The sequence below is a fragment of the Nematolebias whitei genome, chromosome 3 (assembly GCF_014905685.2).
Source record: "Nematolebias whitei isolate Nwh7 chromosome 3, NemWhi1, whole genome shotgun sequence".
NCBI lineage: Eukaryota > Metazoa > Chordata > Actinopteri > Cyprinodontiformes > Rivulidae > Nematolebias > Nematolebias whitei.
This window is the reverse complement of record NC_056500.1, coordinates 24,566,554-24,586,859: the sequence shown is the minus strand read 5'-3', so window position 1 is coordinate 24,586,859 and position 20,306 is coordinate 24,566,554. Positions and strand designations below refer to the sequence as shown.

Sequence of the window (20,306 nt, the reverse complement as noted above, 5' to 3'; positions counted from 1 at the left end):
AAATGGAAGCGAACGCATTAAGAAACTTTGGGTTTGTGGTTCTGCTCGGTTCCTTTGACAGAATCAGACAAGTGAGACCGGCCCAGAACAAAAGACGAGTTCTTTTATTGATGAGCAAAAATCATGCAACAAATCAAACATCTCATGTTATTACAAACGCTTCAGAGTCCTTTTACTTTCCAAAAGATGAAGAAAAAAGAAGTGGGAAAGGCAGGTGGTGGTGGGGTGGTGTGTGTCAACTTGATGCTCAGCCTCATGGGAGACGAGATGTCAGGAGTGAGGGCTGTGGACGACTCTCAGTTACTACCACACCAAATGCAGCTCAGCATCCGTAAAGCTGACTGTGGCGGCCATCTTTGTGCTGACTCTAAAACAGAATCTAATGTTCTGAGTGATGCTAACAGACATCAGCAGCTGTTGTGTCTGCTGATAAAACATGAAAGCAGGGGGTTTACGGCTGTTTGTGAAGTGTCAGGTGGAGCGCAGCTAAAAGTAAGGTCAAAGGTCAACGCTCGGCATCATCCTCGGGACACATGCTTGTGTTGGCCAAGTCAGAAAACTGAATCAAAGATGCAACAAAAAGTAAAGATGCGTGTCTACACGAGGTTCTGATCCACAGAAAATGGAGACACTCGGTCAGAGCAATAAAAAACAAATGTGATTTATTCACAAAACGGAGAGAGGAGTCCGTCCAAAGGATCCGAACGGTGCCGTCAGAGAACCTTCAGAAGCCCGTCTGGATTCTCACCACATTGTTTTGGTTCTGAATACAGAACCATTAAGAGAATTAAGAGATAAGAAAGCACAAATAAAATACTTCTGTTAAAAAAGCTGATCCCAATGTTAGAAACGTCGGCCATTTCTTTTTGTTTGTATCAAAGTGTGTAAACGTTGGCTTCCTGAGCGGACCAGAACCATGTTGGACCACGCCTGACTGCGCAGAACTCAGCTTCTCAGTTTGGCTTTGATGTAGATGAAGGATGTGGGCAGTTTGAGAAATGTCCGAGCTGTCAACAATGTAGGTGAAGGGAGCAACTCTCAGCTACTACCACACCAAATGTAGCTCGGTATCTGCGAAATGGACCGAGTTATTGTCATTTTTGTGTCCTCTTCAGGTTTACTACAAACATTAATGACTTGCAGCTGTAAATAGTTGTTTCCTGAAGTTTTCACTACAACCCATCCCTTTGTGAGATGTTTTGCTAACAGACTACATTCTAAGCCTCACGGCATGCTTGGACATCAGTCTTATTTCCATGTGCACAAAGTGTCCCGGGTGTTTAAAAGGACAAACTTTGCTCCTTTGAGGCTCGATATAAATTCAACAGTATTCGGGTACCGTGACGTCACTCAAACATTCACGGTTTCCTCTGTTCAAAGGCTTCGTGTTCATTTGATTGGTCGCTGCTGTCAGCCGTCGTCGTCACCAACATCCAGTTCCAGTTTGTGCTGTGAGTGTCGGCTCTTCAGCTCCGAGTCTCCTCTCTGTGACAGGAAAACATACAGAACCTCGACCTTTGTCACCAACTTCAAAGGATTTCACTGGGATGTTCTGCAAAAAACACCATTTAGCACACATATCCTGATGCATGCTCAATAATCCAGGTAGAAAAATCCAAAAAAGTTCAATCTGAGCTGAAAACAGCACCTCAGACTGAGGAAGTCTCTTGGATGAGAGACGAAACGTTTCTAGATTTTTTTGCTTTGTTTTGTTTTTTTTGAATGTCCAGAGGACCAGATTGAACTTTTTTTGGCATTTAGCACACAGTTGTGAGGTGGAAGGAAAATGAATCAAGTTTTCAAACTAACAACGTGAAGCGTGGCGAACATTGTTCTATTTCCCTGAGTGAACTTTTAGTGGAACCACCATTCGCTGGACGTTCTTGGACTATGTCTACTGAGGCTGAAGCTTTGGCCCATTCTTTGTAAAACAGCTGCAGCTCAGAAGTTCCTCTGGTCTCTGCACTGAAGGCTGCCTTTAGATCCAAATGACCCACAAGGCCTCAGGTAACAGAGGCCTTTTTGACCTAAGGACAGCAGGAGGGTTAAAAAAAAAAAAATCTCCACAGCTGAACGCTGGACAAGTTCGGAGTTTCATTCCCTGCCAACCAAGGCGGAGGGATTGTTTCCCCCCAAAGCAGGTGGAGGTGCAGAGGCAAAGTACCAGGATGTGTTGATCACCAGATCAACAAACTCTCATACATACTACGAGCCGCAGAACCTCTGATCAGAACCCCAGCACCTGCCCAGCTGGACCTACACTTGGCTCTTTGGGCTGAACTTTGACCAGATATCGTTCATTCAACCTTTATTTATACAGGTTAATATTAATATCATCCCTCGACTCATCTGTGACCTGAACTGCTTCATCTGAGCCAATCAGTCGGTGCAGAGCGGCGCAGCACTTCCTGTCCTGTAGGTGACGGAGGGCAGGCACACGCTAAGGATAAAAAAAAGTGCCTGCTGAGTCCTGGTCTACTGGACTGAACCAGCTCAAAGATGGGGGGGGGGGGGGGGGGGGGCAACTAAAACAAATGAAACTAGAGGAAGTGCATTTCCTGTGAACATGCAGTGTGAATACTTAATGCTGAAAGATTTCTGCTGAAAACCTTTCCTCTCTAAATTGTTAATGTGGGGGCAGCTGTGGCTAAAGGGTTAGAGCAGTCGTCTTCCATCGCAAGAGTTGGGGGTTCGATTCCACCAGAGGTCACATGCTGAAGTGTCCTTGGGCAAGACACTGAACCCCTCATTGCCTCCAATGTGTGTCCCACAAGTGTATGAATGTGATAAGTCACTGATTAGTTTCTTTAGAACGATTTGTTCACTTAGCTTTGTAGAGATCTAGTAGAGTGCTGTATGAATGGGTCAATGAGGGACAGATTGTTGTGTGAAGCGCTTTGAGTATCTTGATTAGATAGAAAGGTGATATATAATTACAGTCCATTTAATGTGAGCTGAATTTGAACAGCTCAGGAAAATAAAAGCAGAGAAAAATGGCAGAATAAGTTGAAAAAGGCTGAAAATTTTTACAAAAAATCTGAATTGAGCAAAAAAAATAAATAAAAAATCCTGAAACTAAATAGCTGAACACACTAGCTGGCTAGGCTAAAATAGCTGAATTTAGCAGAAAGAAGCTAAAAGGAGCACTGAAACACTGAAATTATTCAAAAGAATCACAAAAGGCAAGTATTAGCAAAATATAGCAGGAAAAAAGGCAAACATTATTAGAAAAATACCTCAAAAGTAGCTGAAAAGGCAGAACAACTAAAACGAGCAGTAAAAGGTTGTAAGGGTTTGAAGGAGGTGAAGAGAACTCCATTCATTTTCTATGAGAAAAACATGGCTGACAAAGCTAAATACTTCAAACAGTAAAAAGTGCACAGATACCAGAAGTCCCAGCAGGAATGTCCTGAATGAGCCGAACGTTTTGATACATGAATTGTTGAAACCGAACAAAGATTGAGGAGCGGGTTGAAACACGCAGAGCAGAAACCTGGAGCTGAAAAACATCAATAAACACCGCAGGCTTTGAACTGAAAACTTTATTCTGAGTCAAAAAATGGGGCAGAAAAAACACAAGTTTGTCGTCGTGCTTTAAAAAGAGGGGGAGCAGCTGCTGCACGGAGCAGCAGCCTGAATACTCATCACGGGGTTTTACTAGTAAAAAAATGTTGAAAAGCACGTCTCATTGTCCTTCCACATCACCTTTAGTTTGTGTTCATGTCCCACTTCATCAAAGCACAACAAGTTCTCTTACAAGACGAAACTCATCCATAGCTGCAGGAATCAAGGCTGCGAACTTCAAAAATGTTTGTCCAGTTTAAAGAGTGACAATTTACAGCGGCGTACAACGTTACCTAACGTGACGGAGAAGATAAAAACAAATCCACCTCCAGGGCTCAGCTTTGGTCGTAGATCTCATCTGATGTCATTAATGCGGGGGCGCTGTGTGCTGAAACGGGGGGCAATTATCAAAATGTGTAAAAGTGAAGCATCGTGTTTTTTTTAATAGAGGTAGTGAGAGAGTTTCATTTCATGAGAGGCGGGGCAAACCGTGAGCTGACGCTGGGGGGGGGGTCTGACATTACGGACATCAAGTGGAAACTGTACAGAGTGAACACGAGGCCTTCTGCAGGCTGGTGGTCCGCACAGACAGGAAGTGGGATTTCTGTTCGTAATGTTTGGAAGCATCGTCCCCAGGCTCCAACCCCCCCCCCCCCCCCCCCCCGCTGCCTCACATCGCTTCCAGTCTCGTAAAGTTGGGGGGGGTGGAAGAGGAGGATCAGTTGGAGGTGTCGGAGTGAACGCTTCCAGGTCCTTCTGTTGGTGAAGTCACCGATGAGGGGGTTGCAGCGTCCGGCCAGCCCCCGTTTGCCTGCAGAGACCGGAGAAACACAACAAGCAGGAGGTGAGTGGACCGAGCTGTGACACGGAGGGGGAAGCAAAGTCCCAGCATGATGGTCATGGATAAATCCTGGAAACATCACAGTTGAACATGGCTTCGAGCCAGACTAACTCCTGGACTGGAACACAACACATTTAACTACAAATAAAGTTATTCTTCTTAAAAAGCACAAAAATAAAAACAGGTTTAACGGAGCAAACATGGAGCGTCTCAAACTGAGCGTCCTTCAGAGGAATGCATATCACCCGCTGCCTTTCATACCACACTTTGACCGCCCCCCCCCCCCCGGAGGGGTTTGAACAGTGAATGTTTCTAGTTTTGGAGATGAGTGTTTTTCTGGACTGGATTTGACCAGAGAATGAAGGAAACCTAAATGTTTTTGAAGCAACATATTCAAGTGGGGAGAGCTTACACAGGAGAAGAACAGTCTCGTGTTCACAACACGCAGAAACAGACAGACGGAAGGTCTTTCTAATCGTCCCTGTTCACTCTGCGGCGGGGGACAAGCTGAGGCTGTTTTGATCAACTTCTGTTGAGCTTTGCACGATCTCATGTTGAGACATGTTAGTTAAGAATTGATCACATGGACATCCAGGGATGAATCAACAGCCCGATCAACTGGCCTGATAAAAATGGCTGTAACTCGTCTAATTTGACAGATTCTGATCGGTAGTTTGGTGTGGTAGTACCTGAGCATTGTCCCCAACATGCACTCTGAGCACTACTCATTGCACAAGATCTTAGCATAAAGCTTTGGCAAAATATTTCATGAACTGCTGGATGAATCTTAATGAAAGTCATAAAAAGGTATTATTGGATGTTCGTAACGTTTGACGTCAACCCCATTCAAAATGGCCGCTACAGCTAATTGACCTTAGACAACGCCAAAATGACTTTAACAGAGTTCTTTTAAAGGATATTGTGGTCGCAGTTGAAAATCATTCATGACACATTGTTGGGCGAGTCACCCCCTCATTTCATAACACAACCAGATGTTGATCTCAAACTGTGGTCTGAACCGAGGCGAGCGATATGCACTCCTCCAAGGAAGTATGTGCACTTCTTCAAATACACATTCAATGAAAATTTGATCAAACAGCCTTTATCCAACCATACACTAATATGTAATTTAGTAGTCTTATTGCGTTGACATAATTAAAATATTTCTGGATTTAACAAGCGGAAGTTGTTATACAGGAAATGACCCGGACAAGCAAAGACCTTGTACATTTGTTGACCTCGGAGCTGAGGTGGTGGAACGTGTACCGACACTCCGTCTGCTGGTGATGCAGATGTGTGTGAAGCTTCGTTAAATTATCCTGAGCAGGTCAGAATTTATGGATGGGACAAGAGAAAGTTTCCATATTACATTTCAACGGGCATACAGTATAAAAACAATCTATTTGCATACTATTTTAAAATGTTAAATATTTTGTGTACTACACCATAAAAACACAACAAACTTCAAAATAAATATAACCTGAAAAAGGCTGTGCAGAGGATTGAATAAAAGAGAAAATGCCGTCATTTCCAATCCAGGGCTGCATAAACGGCAGGCAGGCAGAGTGGCAGACTGAGATCCGGCTCTTCCATTATGCATGGCGGGGCTTTTCTCCACTCTAAATGTGAAGAACAGAGTTTTGAGGCAGTAGAGGACGTGGTAGAGCGAGCAGGCGTCCAAGGAGAACTGCATGTTTGAGGGTCTGAATACGTTAGCGGGCCTCTCTGGGCTCACGCAGCCGGCTGCATCGCGGACCTCATCTACATACACGGCCGTGTTCTTACAGTATGCGGGAGACACTTCATCTGATTATCATATGGCCAGTGAGGCACGATGGTGACAGCGGAGGAAGCCGAGCGCGTCCGTGACCGTCGCTGTCAGGGCCATTAATGTGGCAGGAACATGATCGGAGCAATGCGCTTGGATTGCTGTCCCAAGTCCACACTCTGCTCTCCTTGTGTCTGTCTTATCGATTTTACCCTTTACGACACGGCTTGTCGCTGTGAATTTTCCTACTGTTCGCCGCCGCCAGCTAGCCAGCCCCCGCCCCCCTCCCCCCCCCCCCCCAAACCCCCCACTTCCACTTCCACACCCAAGCTCGTCTGTAAAACGAGAAGAAGAAAAAAATTGTTAAAACTCTCTTGTGCAGCTTTGTAAGATGTCACGCTCAAAGTGTGTGTTGACGATGACTCTCAGCTACTTCTGCACGCTTATTAAAAATCCACCCAAGATATTTTGCTAACAGACAAACCAGACTGATTCCAACAGCTAACGCCAAGGTTTGCTGTGTTGAGCTCAGTTTGGGTTGGGGACAATGCTCGGGTCCAAATTTCAGCTGAATGTCTTTAAATTTGGCTGTCATTGTGTTTTCCAAGGTCAGTGGCTGCGGCGGCCATCTTGAATGCAGTTAGCTCCAAACATTAGTCGGTTGTTCAGGGATACTGAATGTTTGTTTCCTGACGTTTTCATTCAAATGTGTTCAATGGTTCATTAGTATTTTGCTAACAGATCTGACTCCAACGTTAAATGCAAACTGGTCACACAATGAGTTGCACTTGCAGTATGTTTTGTGAATGACTCTCAGCTACTACCACACCGAGGCTTAGCACAATACTTGTAAAATGGGCTTACTGGAAGCCATTTTTGTTTTTTCCAGTGCCAGTTGGCTGTGGTGGCTATATTGAATTAGGGTGACTCCAAATGTTAACCAGTTGTAGAGGTACAGCTAATTTGTACTTTATTCAAGTTTCATTAAAATTATCCTGCAATTTATGATATATTTGTTAACAGACAGACCCATGGACAGGTAAAAAACATTATCGCCCCTTGCCTTTGGGTGGTGGGCGATAAAAATAATAACCTGCTCCTTTTGACACATGAGGAGGGGTTCCCAGCAGCGTTAAGTTTCATTTCCTGAGACGTTGTGGCGTGGCCTCCTGATAAGCATTATCAGCTGCTTCTGCCTCTGGGAACACTAATAATGGGTCCAGTGGAGCAGAGGGATCTGACGGTGTCACCTGTTTGTTTAGCTCTCTCAGCGGCTGGCTGTACAAGGCTGCAGGTGTTTGGCCGTACCTGATTGAACGTGACAGACTCAGAAGGTGGCTCTGTGTGTGCGTGCATGTCCAGAACCACAGCAGTGTGCTGCCCATGGCCCAAGTGAAACAGAAGCCATCAACTAGGTGACCATGGAGCTGAGACAAGTCGCACTAAGTGGCATTCTGAGCCCTATGGCTCCAAAATAATTGGTAGGGAGAGAGAGCGCTGAAAGAGGAATGCTTACATTGATGCCCTGTGGACTGTACATCTGGTTGGCTGTGAGTCCTTCACTGAATCCGCCTGTCTGACTGATAACATGGCGAAGCGTATCCACCTGAAACATTCAGAAACAGCAGACAAAGCAAGGTCAGAGGCAACACAGAAAGCCCACGAGAACAGAGAGAAGGACAACAGGAAGAGACAACGCTGCTGCAGGGGATGTCCTTGCAGATTACAGGCTCGATCACATCAAAACGAGTACTCAGAATAAAGAAAAGCTTTCTTTATGTTGGCTAAAAAATATTTACAAAAAGAGCACGACTCTGAAACCTTCTCTCCATTGGCTCCCTGTTAAATTCAGAAAATAATTAAAATTTTTACTTCTAACATACAAAGCGCTCAACAACTTAGCTCTCTCTTACACTACAGATCTTATTGTTCCATATTTTCCTAACAGAGCACTTTGCTCTCAGACTGCAAGTTTACTTTAGTTTACTTGTGGTTCCTAAAGTTTCCTAGAGAAGAATGGGAGGAAGAGCTTTCAGTTATCAGGCTCCTCTCTTGAGGATCAAACTTCCAGTTTCTGTCTGTGAGACTGACACATTGTCTACTTTTAAGACTAGGCTTAAGCCTTTCTTTTTTGATAAATCCTATAGTTAGGGTTGGCTTTGGTTCCCTGAGCTATCCCTTAGTTCTGCTGCTATAGGCTTAGACTGCTAGAGGACAAACTGACCACATGTCCTCACTCTGCTTCTAGCCTTACTCTCTCTGCTCTCTGTGTTAATAAATGCAGTTCTTGCTTCCATTTACGTTTTTCTTTGTTTTCCTATATAAATTACACTTGTACCAATCCTTCTATGTTTATTTCTCTTTTTCCTGTCCTGTCTAACCACCACAGGTCTCAGCGGAAGCCCACCCATCCTGATACTGGTTCTGATGTTACATCTATAATGTATGACAAGTCAAAGACAAAGCAGTTGGTCTTCCCTGCATTATCTCCTCTGCTGAGCCCTACCTGCGACTGCACGTTGGCTCCCACCTGAGCCCCCTGGTACGAGTCCCCATTGAGAGACTGCACGCTCATGAACAAGTCCCCCGAGTTTGACATGTTAAAAGAGCCAGCAGAACCTAAAAGGAAAGAATCACAGAGAGACAGAAAGCCATTCAGCCCATCCAGGCAGCATCTGGGAGGAGCAGCATGCAGAGGTTAGTTAACATCGACATGCTGTTAAATTAGAGCAGTGGTTCCCAACCATGGTCCTTGATGAATGCCATCCTGCATGTTTTAACTGTTTCCCTGCTTTGACACACCTGATTTGAATGAATGGGCGATTAACAGGCTTTGTCAAAACTTCAGGAAATAATAAAATCACTGAATCAGGTGTGTTGGAGCAGGGAAACAACTAAAACATGCAGGATGGCATTCCTCAAGGACCATGGTTGGGAACCACTGGATTAGAGGAGCAAGCACAGGAAATTGATGAGCTCTATGTCATATAGAAGTTTTAGCAGCAAATAGGCAAATCATTTGTACATTAGTAAAAATAAATTAGTGATAAAGCAGTCCAACATTATGAAAGTGTGCTCATTTGTTGCATCCAGCATCAAAGTCACATACATGTGGTTTAATACTGTGCAGTCTACATTGTTTAACCTCGCTAATCATCAAAACATCAGAAAAACTCCTCCTGTCCTATTATGCAACAAGCTACTTTAAATGACTAGTGGCTTTTTTGTGTTTTCTTTGATGTTTTCGACACTCGGGTAAAGAGTGAGGAAGAGCGGTCAACTGATCACCACCTGATGGTGAGTTGGGTACAGTGGTAGGAGAGGCTGCTGGTAAACCAAAACACTTAATGAGGGTGAACTGGGAATATCTGGTAGAGACCCCTGTCAGTGCAAGCCTTCAAATTACAACTCCAGGAGAGTTTCAAGGGCATAGAATCTGAATGGACCACGTTCAAGGCTTCTATTGCAGATGCTGCTTCCAGGAGCTATGGCCTGCAGGGCACTTGTACCTGTCATGACAGCAACCAAAGGACCAGCTGGTAAACACCAGCGTTAATGGCATCCATTAAGATGAGGAAGGAGACCTTTAGAGCGTGACTGTCCCGTGAGGACATCTGTAGCAGAGGTGGTCAGAAGGACTGTGGCTTATGTGGTTGCATGGGAGGCATTTGAAGAGCCCATGGAGAGAGACTTTCAGTTGGCCTTGAGGAGGTTTTGGCAACTTGTTTGGTGACTCAGAAAAGGAAAGCAAGCCCCATCCAAGGCTGTGCTTTGTTTAGGTGGGGAACCACTGATCCAAACTGGGGATATTGTTGAGCTATTGAAGGAACACTTTGAGGACCTCATCAATCTGTCTACCATCTCCTCCTTTGAGCAGACAGAGTCTAAGGACTCAGGGAAGACGGGTTCATTAAAATGGCTGAAGTTATGGCGTTCTCTATGGTGGAAGGGCACCAGGAGTGGATGAGATCAGTCCTGAGATACTGAAGGCTCTGGGCATAGTGGGACTGTCATGGTTAACACATCTCTAAAATGTCGCATGAAGGACTGGGACAACACCCGTGGAGTGGCAGAGGTGGTTCACATTTTTAAAAGCGGGGTTGGAAAGTATGTTCCACCTATCGAGTGATGAAACTTCTCAGCCTCCCCAGGAAAGTTTACTCCAGTCTGTTGGAAGGGAGGCCCTGAATGATGGTCAAACCTCAGATTCAGGAGGAGCAGTGTGGCTTTTGTCCTGGTCATGGAACAGTGGACCAGATCTTCACCCTTGCAGAGTTGCCAAAGGTGTCATGGGAGTCTGACTCTTCAGTCTACATGTGTTTTGTGGACCCAGAGAAGGCTTATGACTGTGTTCCCAATAGCCTTCTGTGTGGAGAGCTATGGGAGTATGGCATGACAGGGTTGCTGTCAAGGGCCATCCAGTCCCTGTAGAACCAAAGCAGGAGCTGTGTCCACATTCTTGGCTCAAAGTCAAGCTCGTTCTTGGTGAAAGTTGGACTTGGCCAAGAGAGTCAGCTCCTCTAAGTCTGAGGCCATAGTTCTCAACTGGAAATGGGTGAAATACCCTCTCTAGATCAGGGGGATCTGGATCTTGTTCCTTGGTGATGGTAGGCTGGAGCAAGAGATGGATCAAGGAATTGGGTTTTTGTTCTCAGTAATGATGACATTGCTTTGGTCTGTTGTGGTAAAGAAAGAGTTGAAATGAAAGACAAAGCTCTTGATTAACTGGTTTGTCTACATTCAAACCCTCACACTATAGTCAAAGGTATGAATCGGGACCAACATAATGTGTTCCCAAATGCAAGTGTCTTAAAAGAGTTTCCTTTGTAGGGTAACCAGGTTCAGCCTTACAGAGAGTTGTTCAGGGGGAGCTTGGAGTAGAGCCTCTGGATCTCTGCATCAAAAGGAGTCAAGGTGGTTTGAGCATCTGATTTGGAATCCTCCTGGATGCCTTTCTTTGGAGGTTTTCCAGACATATCCCACTGACCCTAGTTTAGACCCAGAACTCGCTGGTGTAATTATATATTTCTCTGGCCTGGGAATGCCTTGAGGGCTCTTAGGAGGAGCTGGAGAAAGTCACTGGGGAGAGGGAGGTCTGGATTTCTCTCCTGGACCTGCTGCCTCTGCGACCAGCCACAGAAAAGTAGAAGTTGGAGTATTTTCCAGACTGGTTATGACTTGTAAAAACATTTACGACTCACTGAGGGGGGTGTCTTTATTTAAGCCACTGAAAGCTACTTTTTCTGGTTTGGCTAATTTCACTCTAAATTAAACCAGCAATCAAAACATTTCTCATAAGGTTTTAAAAGATGAGTCTGGTGTTTTTTAATTTTTTAATATTTTAATATTTACAACATGTGAAGATAATTTTACCAATAAGTTTCTCCAAGAAGCCAAGCTCCAAAAAGACCCAGTTAGCATTTCTATCATTAAGCTACAATTTCTCAGTAGAGATCGAAAAATTGAAGGTTTTAATAAAGTTATGCAATATTTACTAGAGACTATAGAAGAATGCAGCTCCAATGACAGAAACGTACTAAATTACTGTATAACTTTTTTCTTTTATTTTTTTTTCTACTCTTACTTTCTTCTCCTATATACGTCACAGTCTTAACATTCAGTTACAAATTTAGAAAATAATTCTAAGGTAAATTTTTGTCAAAAATGTTTCAAACAGGAAATAAATACATTTTGTTTTGATTCCTAAAAATGAGTTAGATACAACTTATTGTTGGTTTATCTAAATATTTAGATGCTGACATTTTATTTTTCCACTTTTATTATTAAGTGAAAACTTTTATTTATTATAAATCATTTGAATATTAGTTGTTTTCACTAAGCTATTTCCAACAGAAAAAAACCCTCCAATATGGCAAATGGTTATAATCAATACACCAAATAATGGCTTTACTAAAAATACAAACTTTTAAACACAATTAACATGATTTTTCTTTCAAAAATCTACAAAAATGCACTAAACTGAGACTACAATCTGTATGACAAAATGTCTAGCTAAAAATACAAATATACTGCATACAGCACAACAAACGCAAAAACCTTGTACAACAGTTGACCTTGACCTTAAAGCTGGGGTAATGAAATGTCTATGTGACACTTCGTCTAGGGATGATGCTAAAATGTATGAAGTTTTGTTAAATTTTCTTGAGCTCATCAGAAGTTATGGCCTGGACAAAAGAAAGTTTACGAGCATTTGGACATTGACGAGCATATAATAATAAAAATAAACAATTTCTTGGAGAAGGTTAGTGGAGAAATTCACTGTTGAATTTACATAACTTTTATCTTAAATCCAAAATATCACCAGACCAATCTTTTGAGAACAGATCATAATTATTACAGAGATTAAAAAGACATACAGTACATGAAGAATATGTTTACTGAGAACAAGAAAAATAGGAACCAAGCATATGGAGACTTGTTACTGGGCTCAGGTTGGTTAACTCTGGTAAAGCTTTGCTCAAGATTGCTCTAGAGCTGTAGCTGGGTAGTTATTAAGGGGAAACATTACATGTATTTATGAAAAAACGTGCATTACCAGAGAAAAGGCATGTTCAGTTTACAAGAACCGTTTTAATCTTTCATCCTTTACAAATGCTAGCATCAGCACTGAAAAAGCCTTAAATTTCTCGCGTGATGCACAGAGAGGAAGTACATGTCTAACCCTAGCACGGCCAGGGACTTCCTGTCTCACCTGCAGAGTTTGGAGTGGAAGGAGAATTTGCTTGGCTTCCATGTGAGGATGCATTAGCCGCATTCACGGCAGTTCTCGCAGCGTACATGTTGGCTTCTTCTTGGAACTTACCAATGTTTTTCTTGTATCTGATTCTTTTATTCCCAAACCAGTTGGAAACCTGAGCAGACAAACAAAAGAACACAGTTCACTCTGCAAGACACAGAACAACACAAATCATAAAAAATAAAAAAAACACAAACAAATCATGGCTTTTTTTCTGCCTGCATGAACATTAAAGCTGGTATCTCAAGGGGTTGCAACTGTTGGAGAGTAGATGGTAAAAAAAAAAATATGCAAGAAAATATGCACATTTTCAATTAAAGTCTCACTGATTTGTGGAGTGTTTGTGGCCAAGCAACCAACAGGCAGCAAATTCTTTAAAATCACATCCTTTGTCTATGAGCACATCCTGTAAAACTGTAGGCCAAACATTATTAAGTTTGCCCACATCATACCCACCCCACCTTGGCCCACTTTGTACGCACCTTGACAACCGCCCTCACATTTCTAATTTAATCTACCGGAGTACCCTTTAAAAATGAGGCTGAGCAGCTTTGAACCAGCTTTTAAATTATTATATATCCACGGTGTGTTTAAAGCTGGGCATTCAGGGTCGTAGCCTCGGATGTTTTCAGAATAACCCCAGATCTCAAGACATAAGAAATAAAAAACACATCTTTACTCAAATTAGGCAATTACTTGAATAGAACTAAAATAATTATTATGTTTGCATGAAAAAAAAACACAAGCAGGATAGGCTGTGCTTTCTCTGCTGTCAGCATCTGCTGCATTGTTTATATGTAGAAGTAGCTCTGGGGATACAATGGGGCAATAGAAAAGTTCAGTTTTATGCTCCATTGAATCATAAGAAGTTGAAGCAATCCAAGCTTCTACCTCAGTCAGGAGACAGTCAGTGGTTCTAGTGAAAAAGAAAGATTGCACCTCAACAGTAAGTAGATCTGAGTGTTGTCTGGGTGGGAATGAAAAGAAATAACTCTTCTAAAGATGAAGCCTAAGAGGAGAATGTAGATGGAAATAAAAAGGGTCTAAGAATCGATCCTTGGGGAACTGGATTTGACGGCTGGCATCATCAACAAACTCAAGACGCCAAAAGAAAACACCTGTCTAATGTGATTGTATCTGCCACAATCCTTGTGTTTTATTTAAAGTACTGGTAAGTGATTTTGGTAATGCTCCACACACGTATTGACATTATTGAATCCTTGCCTGCTGCATGTGAAAAGTTTCTGCATTTATTTACAATAAAGTCACTTCCACCAGGGCCCAGATCTCACCTTCTGCCCATGAGCCCTCAGTCTATGTCCTGCTCTGCTGTTTTTGACAGCTTTGAACCTGTGACTCTGTCATCTCTGCAGGAGGTGGTTAGTCTTCTAAAGCCTACAGGTTCTCCAAATGATGCTGTTCATCCTTGTTTATTTAAAAAAGTTTTCCTCACTGTAGGGCCTTCAGTCCTTGTTCTTCTGAACAGCAGTCGGTCCTCTTGTGTGGCCCCTGGAAATTTTAAATATGCAGCTGTCCAGCCTCTGGTTAGGAAACCCACTCTTGACCCTTCTGTTCTTGCTAACTACAGGCCAATCTCTAAACTGCCATTTCTTGTGAAAGTTCTTGAGAAGGTCTACAACCAACTATTGGCATATTTGAAAGAACAGAACATTTTAGAGATTTTACAGTCTGGTTTTAAATCTTTACACAGTACATAATCTGCCCTTTTAAAAGTTTTAACAACACATTATTAGCAACTGATCCTGGTGACAGTGTTTTCCTCTTGCTTTTAGATTTATCGACTGCCTTTGACACAATGGACCACAGGATTTTACTTTGTTGTTTGAAGGGGATCATCAGCAGAACAGCTCTAGACTGGCTGAGCGTACTTTTTGTGTCTGCCTTGGTGACCATGTGTCCTCCACTCCTCCTCTTTTGTGGGGTCCCACAGGGCTCAGTTTTAGGCCACATCCTCTTTACTCTGTACCTACTCTCTTTTGACTTTTTTTTTTTTTTTTTTTTTTAGAAAATATGGGCTCTCCTTTCACTGTTATGCAGATGATACCCAGATTTATGTCCTACTAAAGAAAAAGGATTCTAACTCTCTGGGTCCTCTGTTTTTATGTCTGGAGGACCTAAAAGCCTGGATGGCTGTGACTATTTGGAAGTTTAATGAGAAAAGACTGAGGTGATGGTCTTTGGAATCTCTACTGAGACCCCCTATATATCAGAGCAGTTGTTAAATCCAGTTTTTTTTCCATTTTAGGCAGCTGCTTAAAGTAAAGCCAATTGTTTCTCAGTGGCATTTCAAACAGTAATCCACGCCTTCGTTAGCACTGGGCTGGATTACTGTAACACACTTTATAAAGGAGTCAGTGATTCCTTTATCTCAGCTTGAGTGGGTACAGAATGTTGCTGCAAGGTTTTCAACTGGCACACAAAAGTTTGACCAGTTTTAGCCTCCCTGCACCAGTGTACATATTAAGATTCATTTTAATAATAATAATAAACGTTATTTTTATAGCACCTTCCAACAACGCCTTGCATTGACCAAGGTGCTTCACAAGACAAAACAAGATTAAAAGCAGGACACAATAAATCAGTGCAAATTAAAAACACAGCGAGAATAAAAGAAGGTAAAAGAGATAAAATAAATAAATAAATACTAAATACTAAACTACTAATAGTTAAACATTAAAAACCCTTTTAAATAAGTACGTTTTCAGTTTGTCATTTTAAAATTCTTGATTTGCTTTTAAAGCTCTTAATGAACTTGCCACGCCCTATCTGTTCAAGCTGCGACATCCCTACACCCTCGATCCCTCAGTCAGCTGATCAGCTCCTCCTGAGTGTAACAAAGACGAAGCATAAGCTCAAAGATTGTGCTTTAGCTGTGGCAGCTCCTAAATTATGGAACAATATCAGACAGGTCTCTTCCCTGTCTGTTTTTCCATCCTTTCTTAAAACCCACCACTTCTCCCTGGCCTTTGACACAGTCTTAGATGATGACTTTTAATTGTAAAAAAAATAAACTATTCCATTTTAATTCATTCTGACAATTGTATGATTGTTTTATTACATGTCGAGCACTTTGGTCCTTTGGGTGTTTAAAGTGCTCTATAAATAAAGCTGGTAAGGTAACTCCACATGTGAGAAGAGTTGCGGAAGAAGCAGATTCTCTGAGGCTTACAGAGAAACAGCTGAATGGATAAGGCAGACTAATATGAAACTTGTGAAAGAGCCTTCACAAACTGTTTGCAGAAGCTGAAAAAAGAACACTAATGTTTAGAGGTTTGTGTGTGTGTGTGTGTGTACCCCTGAACATCTAAGGCCATCACAGACCTGTTACAGCTCAGTCTGATTTGAGACTCAGCATAAAGAGGAGCTGCATCTATGACGATGCCCATCCCAACCAGCTGTGCCATATCAGCCAAGTTTGCAGTTAGCCGTTTCTTTTAAAATGCATTTCTCCTGTTTTTCTTAGTTTTGGAATGGTAAATGGACTGTACTTATATAGCACAAGACACTCAAAGTGCTTTACAACACCATCTGTGTCCTCATTTACCCATTCATACACCGATGGGACACACATTGGAGGCAATGAGCACATCCATCTTGCCCAGGGACACTTTGGCATGTGACTGCTGGTGGATTAGAACCCCCGACTCTTGCACTGAGGACGACTGCTCTAACCACTCAGCCACGGCCGCCCCTAAGAAGGTAAGAAGTTGTCTTTTGGTTCTTTTTATTTTTGTGCATAGGTGCATTTTGTGCGTAGATGGATCAAATTAGGACAGTTTGGTTGTGTTAGTTATTTTGCACTCAGTTCTGAAATCTGTAAAACTCCACTCTTTCACCATAACCTGTAAAGCAATCATTGTCATCATCAACTAGTCATGTGGCTGCTTGAGCTTTGAGACAGATATCTCATTTTCAAACACACACTTATTAGTTTTAACGCTTGTCCAGCGAGGTGGGGAGGTAAGCCTCGAGTGGTGTCAAGCTCTCAGCTTGTGCCAGTGTGACTCGGTCAGGGTTAGGTTACTTCAGTTACTTCAGGTGTACTGCAGGGTTCTGTTCTTGGTCCTCTCCTGTTTATCATTTATCTTCTCCCACTTGGCCTTATCTTAAAAAAAAATTGGTATTAATTTTCACTGCTATACGGATGACACCCAGCTCTACCGCTCCACCAAGCCCAACACCACCCTTCCACCATCCTTCCTTTCAGACTGCCCCCGTGAAATCAAATTATGGTTTAATCAGAACTTTCTTAAACTGAACTCAAATAAAACAGAATTCCTCCTTGCTGGCACCAAGTCTACCTTATCCAAATGTAATGGTTTCACAATTAAAGTTGATGATTCCACAGTTTCTCCATCCCCTACAGCTAAGAATCTGGGTATCATCCTTGATAGCACATTATCTTTTGAATCTCATGTCAATAATATTACTCGTCTGCATATTTTCATCTTCGAAACATCAACCGTCTTCGTTCATTTCTTACCCCCACCAGCACAGATATCCTTATCAATGCTCTAGTCACCTCTCGACTAGACTACTGTAACTCCCTCCTCTCAGATCTTCCTCTCAAAATCATCCATAAACTTCAGCTTGTTCAAAACACAGCTTCCAGGATAATCACTAGAACTACGTTGAAGGAACACATCACCCCTATGCTTAAAGATCTTCACTGGTTACCCATAAAATATCGCATCAACTTTAAAACTCTCCTCCTCTCTTTCAAAGCTCTACATAACTTGGCACCTCTGTACCTCACTGATCTTCTTTCATTACATTTCTTTATTACACACCTGCCCAAAGTCTTCGCTTCTCCCTATCCATCTCGTTTGTTACACCTCCTGCCCGCTTAACAACCATGGGATCCAGAGCCTTCTCCCACAAAGCCACTCGTCTCTGGAACTCCCTTCCACAGAACATCCGTAATTCTGACTCTCTGCCCTCATTTAAATCTAACCTTAAAACTCACTTTTTCAAACTTGCTTATTCTGTTTAATGTCATTATGTATTTTGTCATTATTAGCATTTGATTTTATTGATATTGTTTTATTGTTTTTATCTTGTATTTCTTGTTCGGTGACCTTGAGTGTTTTGAAAGGCGCCGTCAAATAAATAAAATGTATAAATAAATTGACAAACTATTACACAGCCAAGATCTTGATTTAACTTTGACCTTGATTTGTGACCTTGACCTTAGCACTGGGGGGTGATGAAAAGTGTAAGTGACACTCTTCTCGTGATGATGCAGATGTGCATTAAGTTTTATCAAATGATCTTAAGCAGATCAAGTTATGGGTGGGACAAGAAAAGGCTTCTTGTACTGTACCATAACATGTCCGTCGTATCAAAATAAAGCTTGAGTTACGGAAATCAAAATGCAACTCTGCAACTATTATAATTGAAATTTTATTTTGCAATGTACTTTAGAAAATGTTCAAAAATTACTCTGCACTTAATACAAGTAGATTTTGAACCTGTGCAAATGTTTTCAGACGCCTTCGAGAATGCTGTTGGCACTTCGCCGCAGCGTAGTGGGATATTGGCTTTAGTGCTTTTGTTTGCTCAGATGGGAAGCGATGCAGAGCGGTTCTGTTAGAAGCTGGGGCTGTTAGAGACGGTGCTGTGAATCCACACTAGTGGCAGAATGCAATGATTGTCAATAACAGTCTCATTTTGTCACCACGAGTGGAGCTATCATCAGAACTCAAGCAAGCAGCGATCAGTCAACTTCTGCTAACACCCATTACAGCTAATGGCCTCCCAGATGAAGCTGGGGGAGGTACACCCAGCTCTAATGATAAACAACATTAAAATGGAAACCAAATCAATCCTGTAAAGGTTCCATGTAGGTAAACATTCTCCTTTATTATAGCCAAGCGCAAATCATTGAGCTTCTGAAGAGCTTCGACAGTCAGGTCCAGCTGCACCCTCGCATCCCGCGGGACAAACTAATGACACCGATCCATCCCACATGATAGATTCACAACACAAATGACTGTTTACCACTTTACTTTGTTATCAGTTCTCACAAGATGAACACCACTGCATTTGCAAGAGTGCAGCATTAAAAAGTAGGTTTCTATTTGTTCTTGAATATTGCACGTGAACAACTGTTGCACAAACGTTTGAAATAAGTTTAGCTGTAAGATCGATAGTAAGACAACTGACTGCAGCTGTCAAAGGCAGGAGCTGACAGATTTAATCTCAAAGTAATGATCAGTCCATCAGTTACTTTGATTAGAAACACAAAGAATGTCACAAGTTAGCAGTATTCAAGGTTTTATCCATAGAATCCTTAAATGGCAGTGTGCCACAGATTTACAGTCAGAGGAAAAATAACATCCCCCCTTATTATTCTGGGGTTTACACATCAAAACAGAAAAACAATCCTAAGTTTTCAAATGATCCTAAACTCAGCTAAAGTGTACAAAAACACAACAAACTCCAGCTTGTCGAACAAAAATAAAGCCAAAATGGAACAGCTGTGTGAAAAATGAAGTCCATACTTGTTGCTGGGAGCTGCTGATCAAACGTATTGATAAAAACTGGAGTCTTGTGCTCTGATGGGCCTGTCATGATAACAAATTTTGCTGGGCAATTAATTGTCTCAGAAATTATTGCGATAAACGATAATATTGTTTGAAATTTGACAATAATTAGTAATTGTCAAATTTAAGAAGAAATGTTTGTTAATTTGTTTTGCGTGTAGTACCTTTTTTCGACCAGTATAAGACAGTATATTCGGCAGTATAAGACTGTTTGAATTGAAGGATGGATAGTGAGGGAGTGAGCAGCGTGTCTCTTTAAGAAAAATGGGAGGGAGGCCCCTTGACGTGACATGGGCTGTCTCTCCTTCCTTTTTTCGGTTCTCAAAATGGCGGACGCTCAGTGTGGTTGGAGCTCTTTAACATAGTATTTTTCACAAAAAGCTTTTAATTAAAAAAAATCAGTAAACAAGTTCTCAGCTTCTTTATGCAGAGAAAAACAACCTTTTACACGAAGGCATGGGTTTCAATCGTGAATTTTGGAGTTTTGACAAGACGGAGGTTTTTTTTCCCCAAGGTCGGCCTGTTAGCTTAGCTCGTAACTTAGCTTCTCAGCTTAGCTGCTTTTAACGATCCAAAAACACAATTTTGTACAGATTTTTAAAACAAAAGAGAAAGGGAGGGGTCAGTGAAGAGCACCGGAGTTGAGCCTTTAATCATCCAGTGTCTTCAGTAGAAAGAGAGAGACACACGAAGAAATGATAACGCTGATAAATGAAAATGAAGTCGATAATTTTCATTTATCATGCGATTAATTGATTTATTGTTTATCGCGACAGGCCTACTCTGAAGCATACATGTGTGTATTAACAC

At 42.0% G+C, this 20,306-nt stretch overlaps 1 protein-coding gene across 3 annotated transcripts in view; it reads right to left on the bottom strand.

Moving 5' to 3' along the window:
- Positions 1-3,533: 3,533 nt before the first annotated feature.
- Positions 3,534-20,306, bottom strand: part of LOC119430680 (pre-B-cell leukemia transcription factor 1) — a 99,568-nt gene continuing 82,795 nt past the window's right edge. Inside the window, exons 6-10 of one of the 3 annotated variants that reach the window (XM_037698139.1) lie at positions 12,886-13,045; positions 8,680-8,792; positions 7,690-7,779; positions 4,281-4,375; positions 3,534-4,073 (exon numbers count right to left, since the gene is read on the bottom strand). In XM_037698139.1, the coding sequence (XP_037554067.1) occupies positions 4,283-4,375; positions 7,690-7,779; positions 8,680-8,792; positions 12,886-13,045 (456 nt within the window). In that variant the 3' untranslated portion in view covers positions 3,534-4,073; positions 4,281-4,282. Of the gene's footprint in view, positions 4,376-7,689; positions 7,780-8,679; positions 8,793-12,885; positions 13,046-20,306 lie in introns of all 3 variants that reach the window. The other 2 variants (XM_037698138.1, XM_037698141.1) reach the window with 2 other exon arrangements.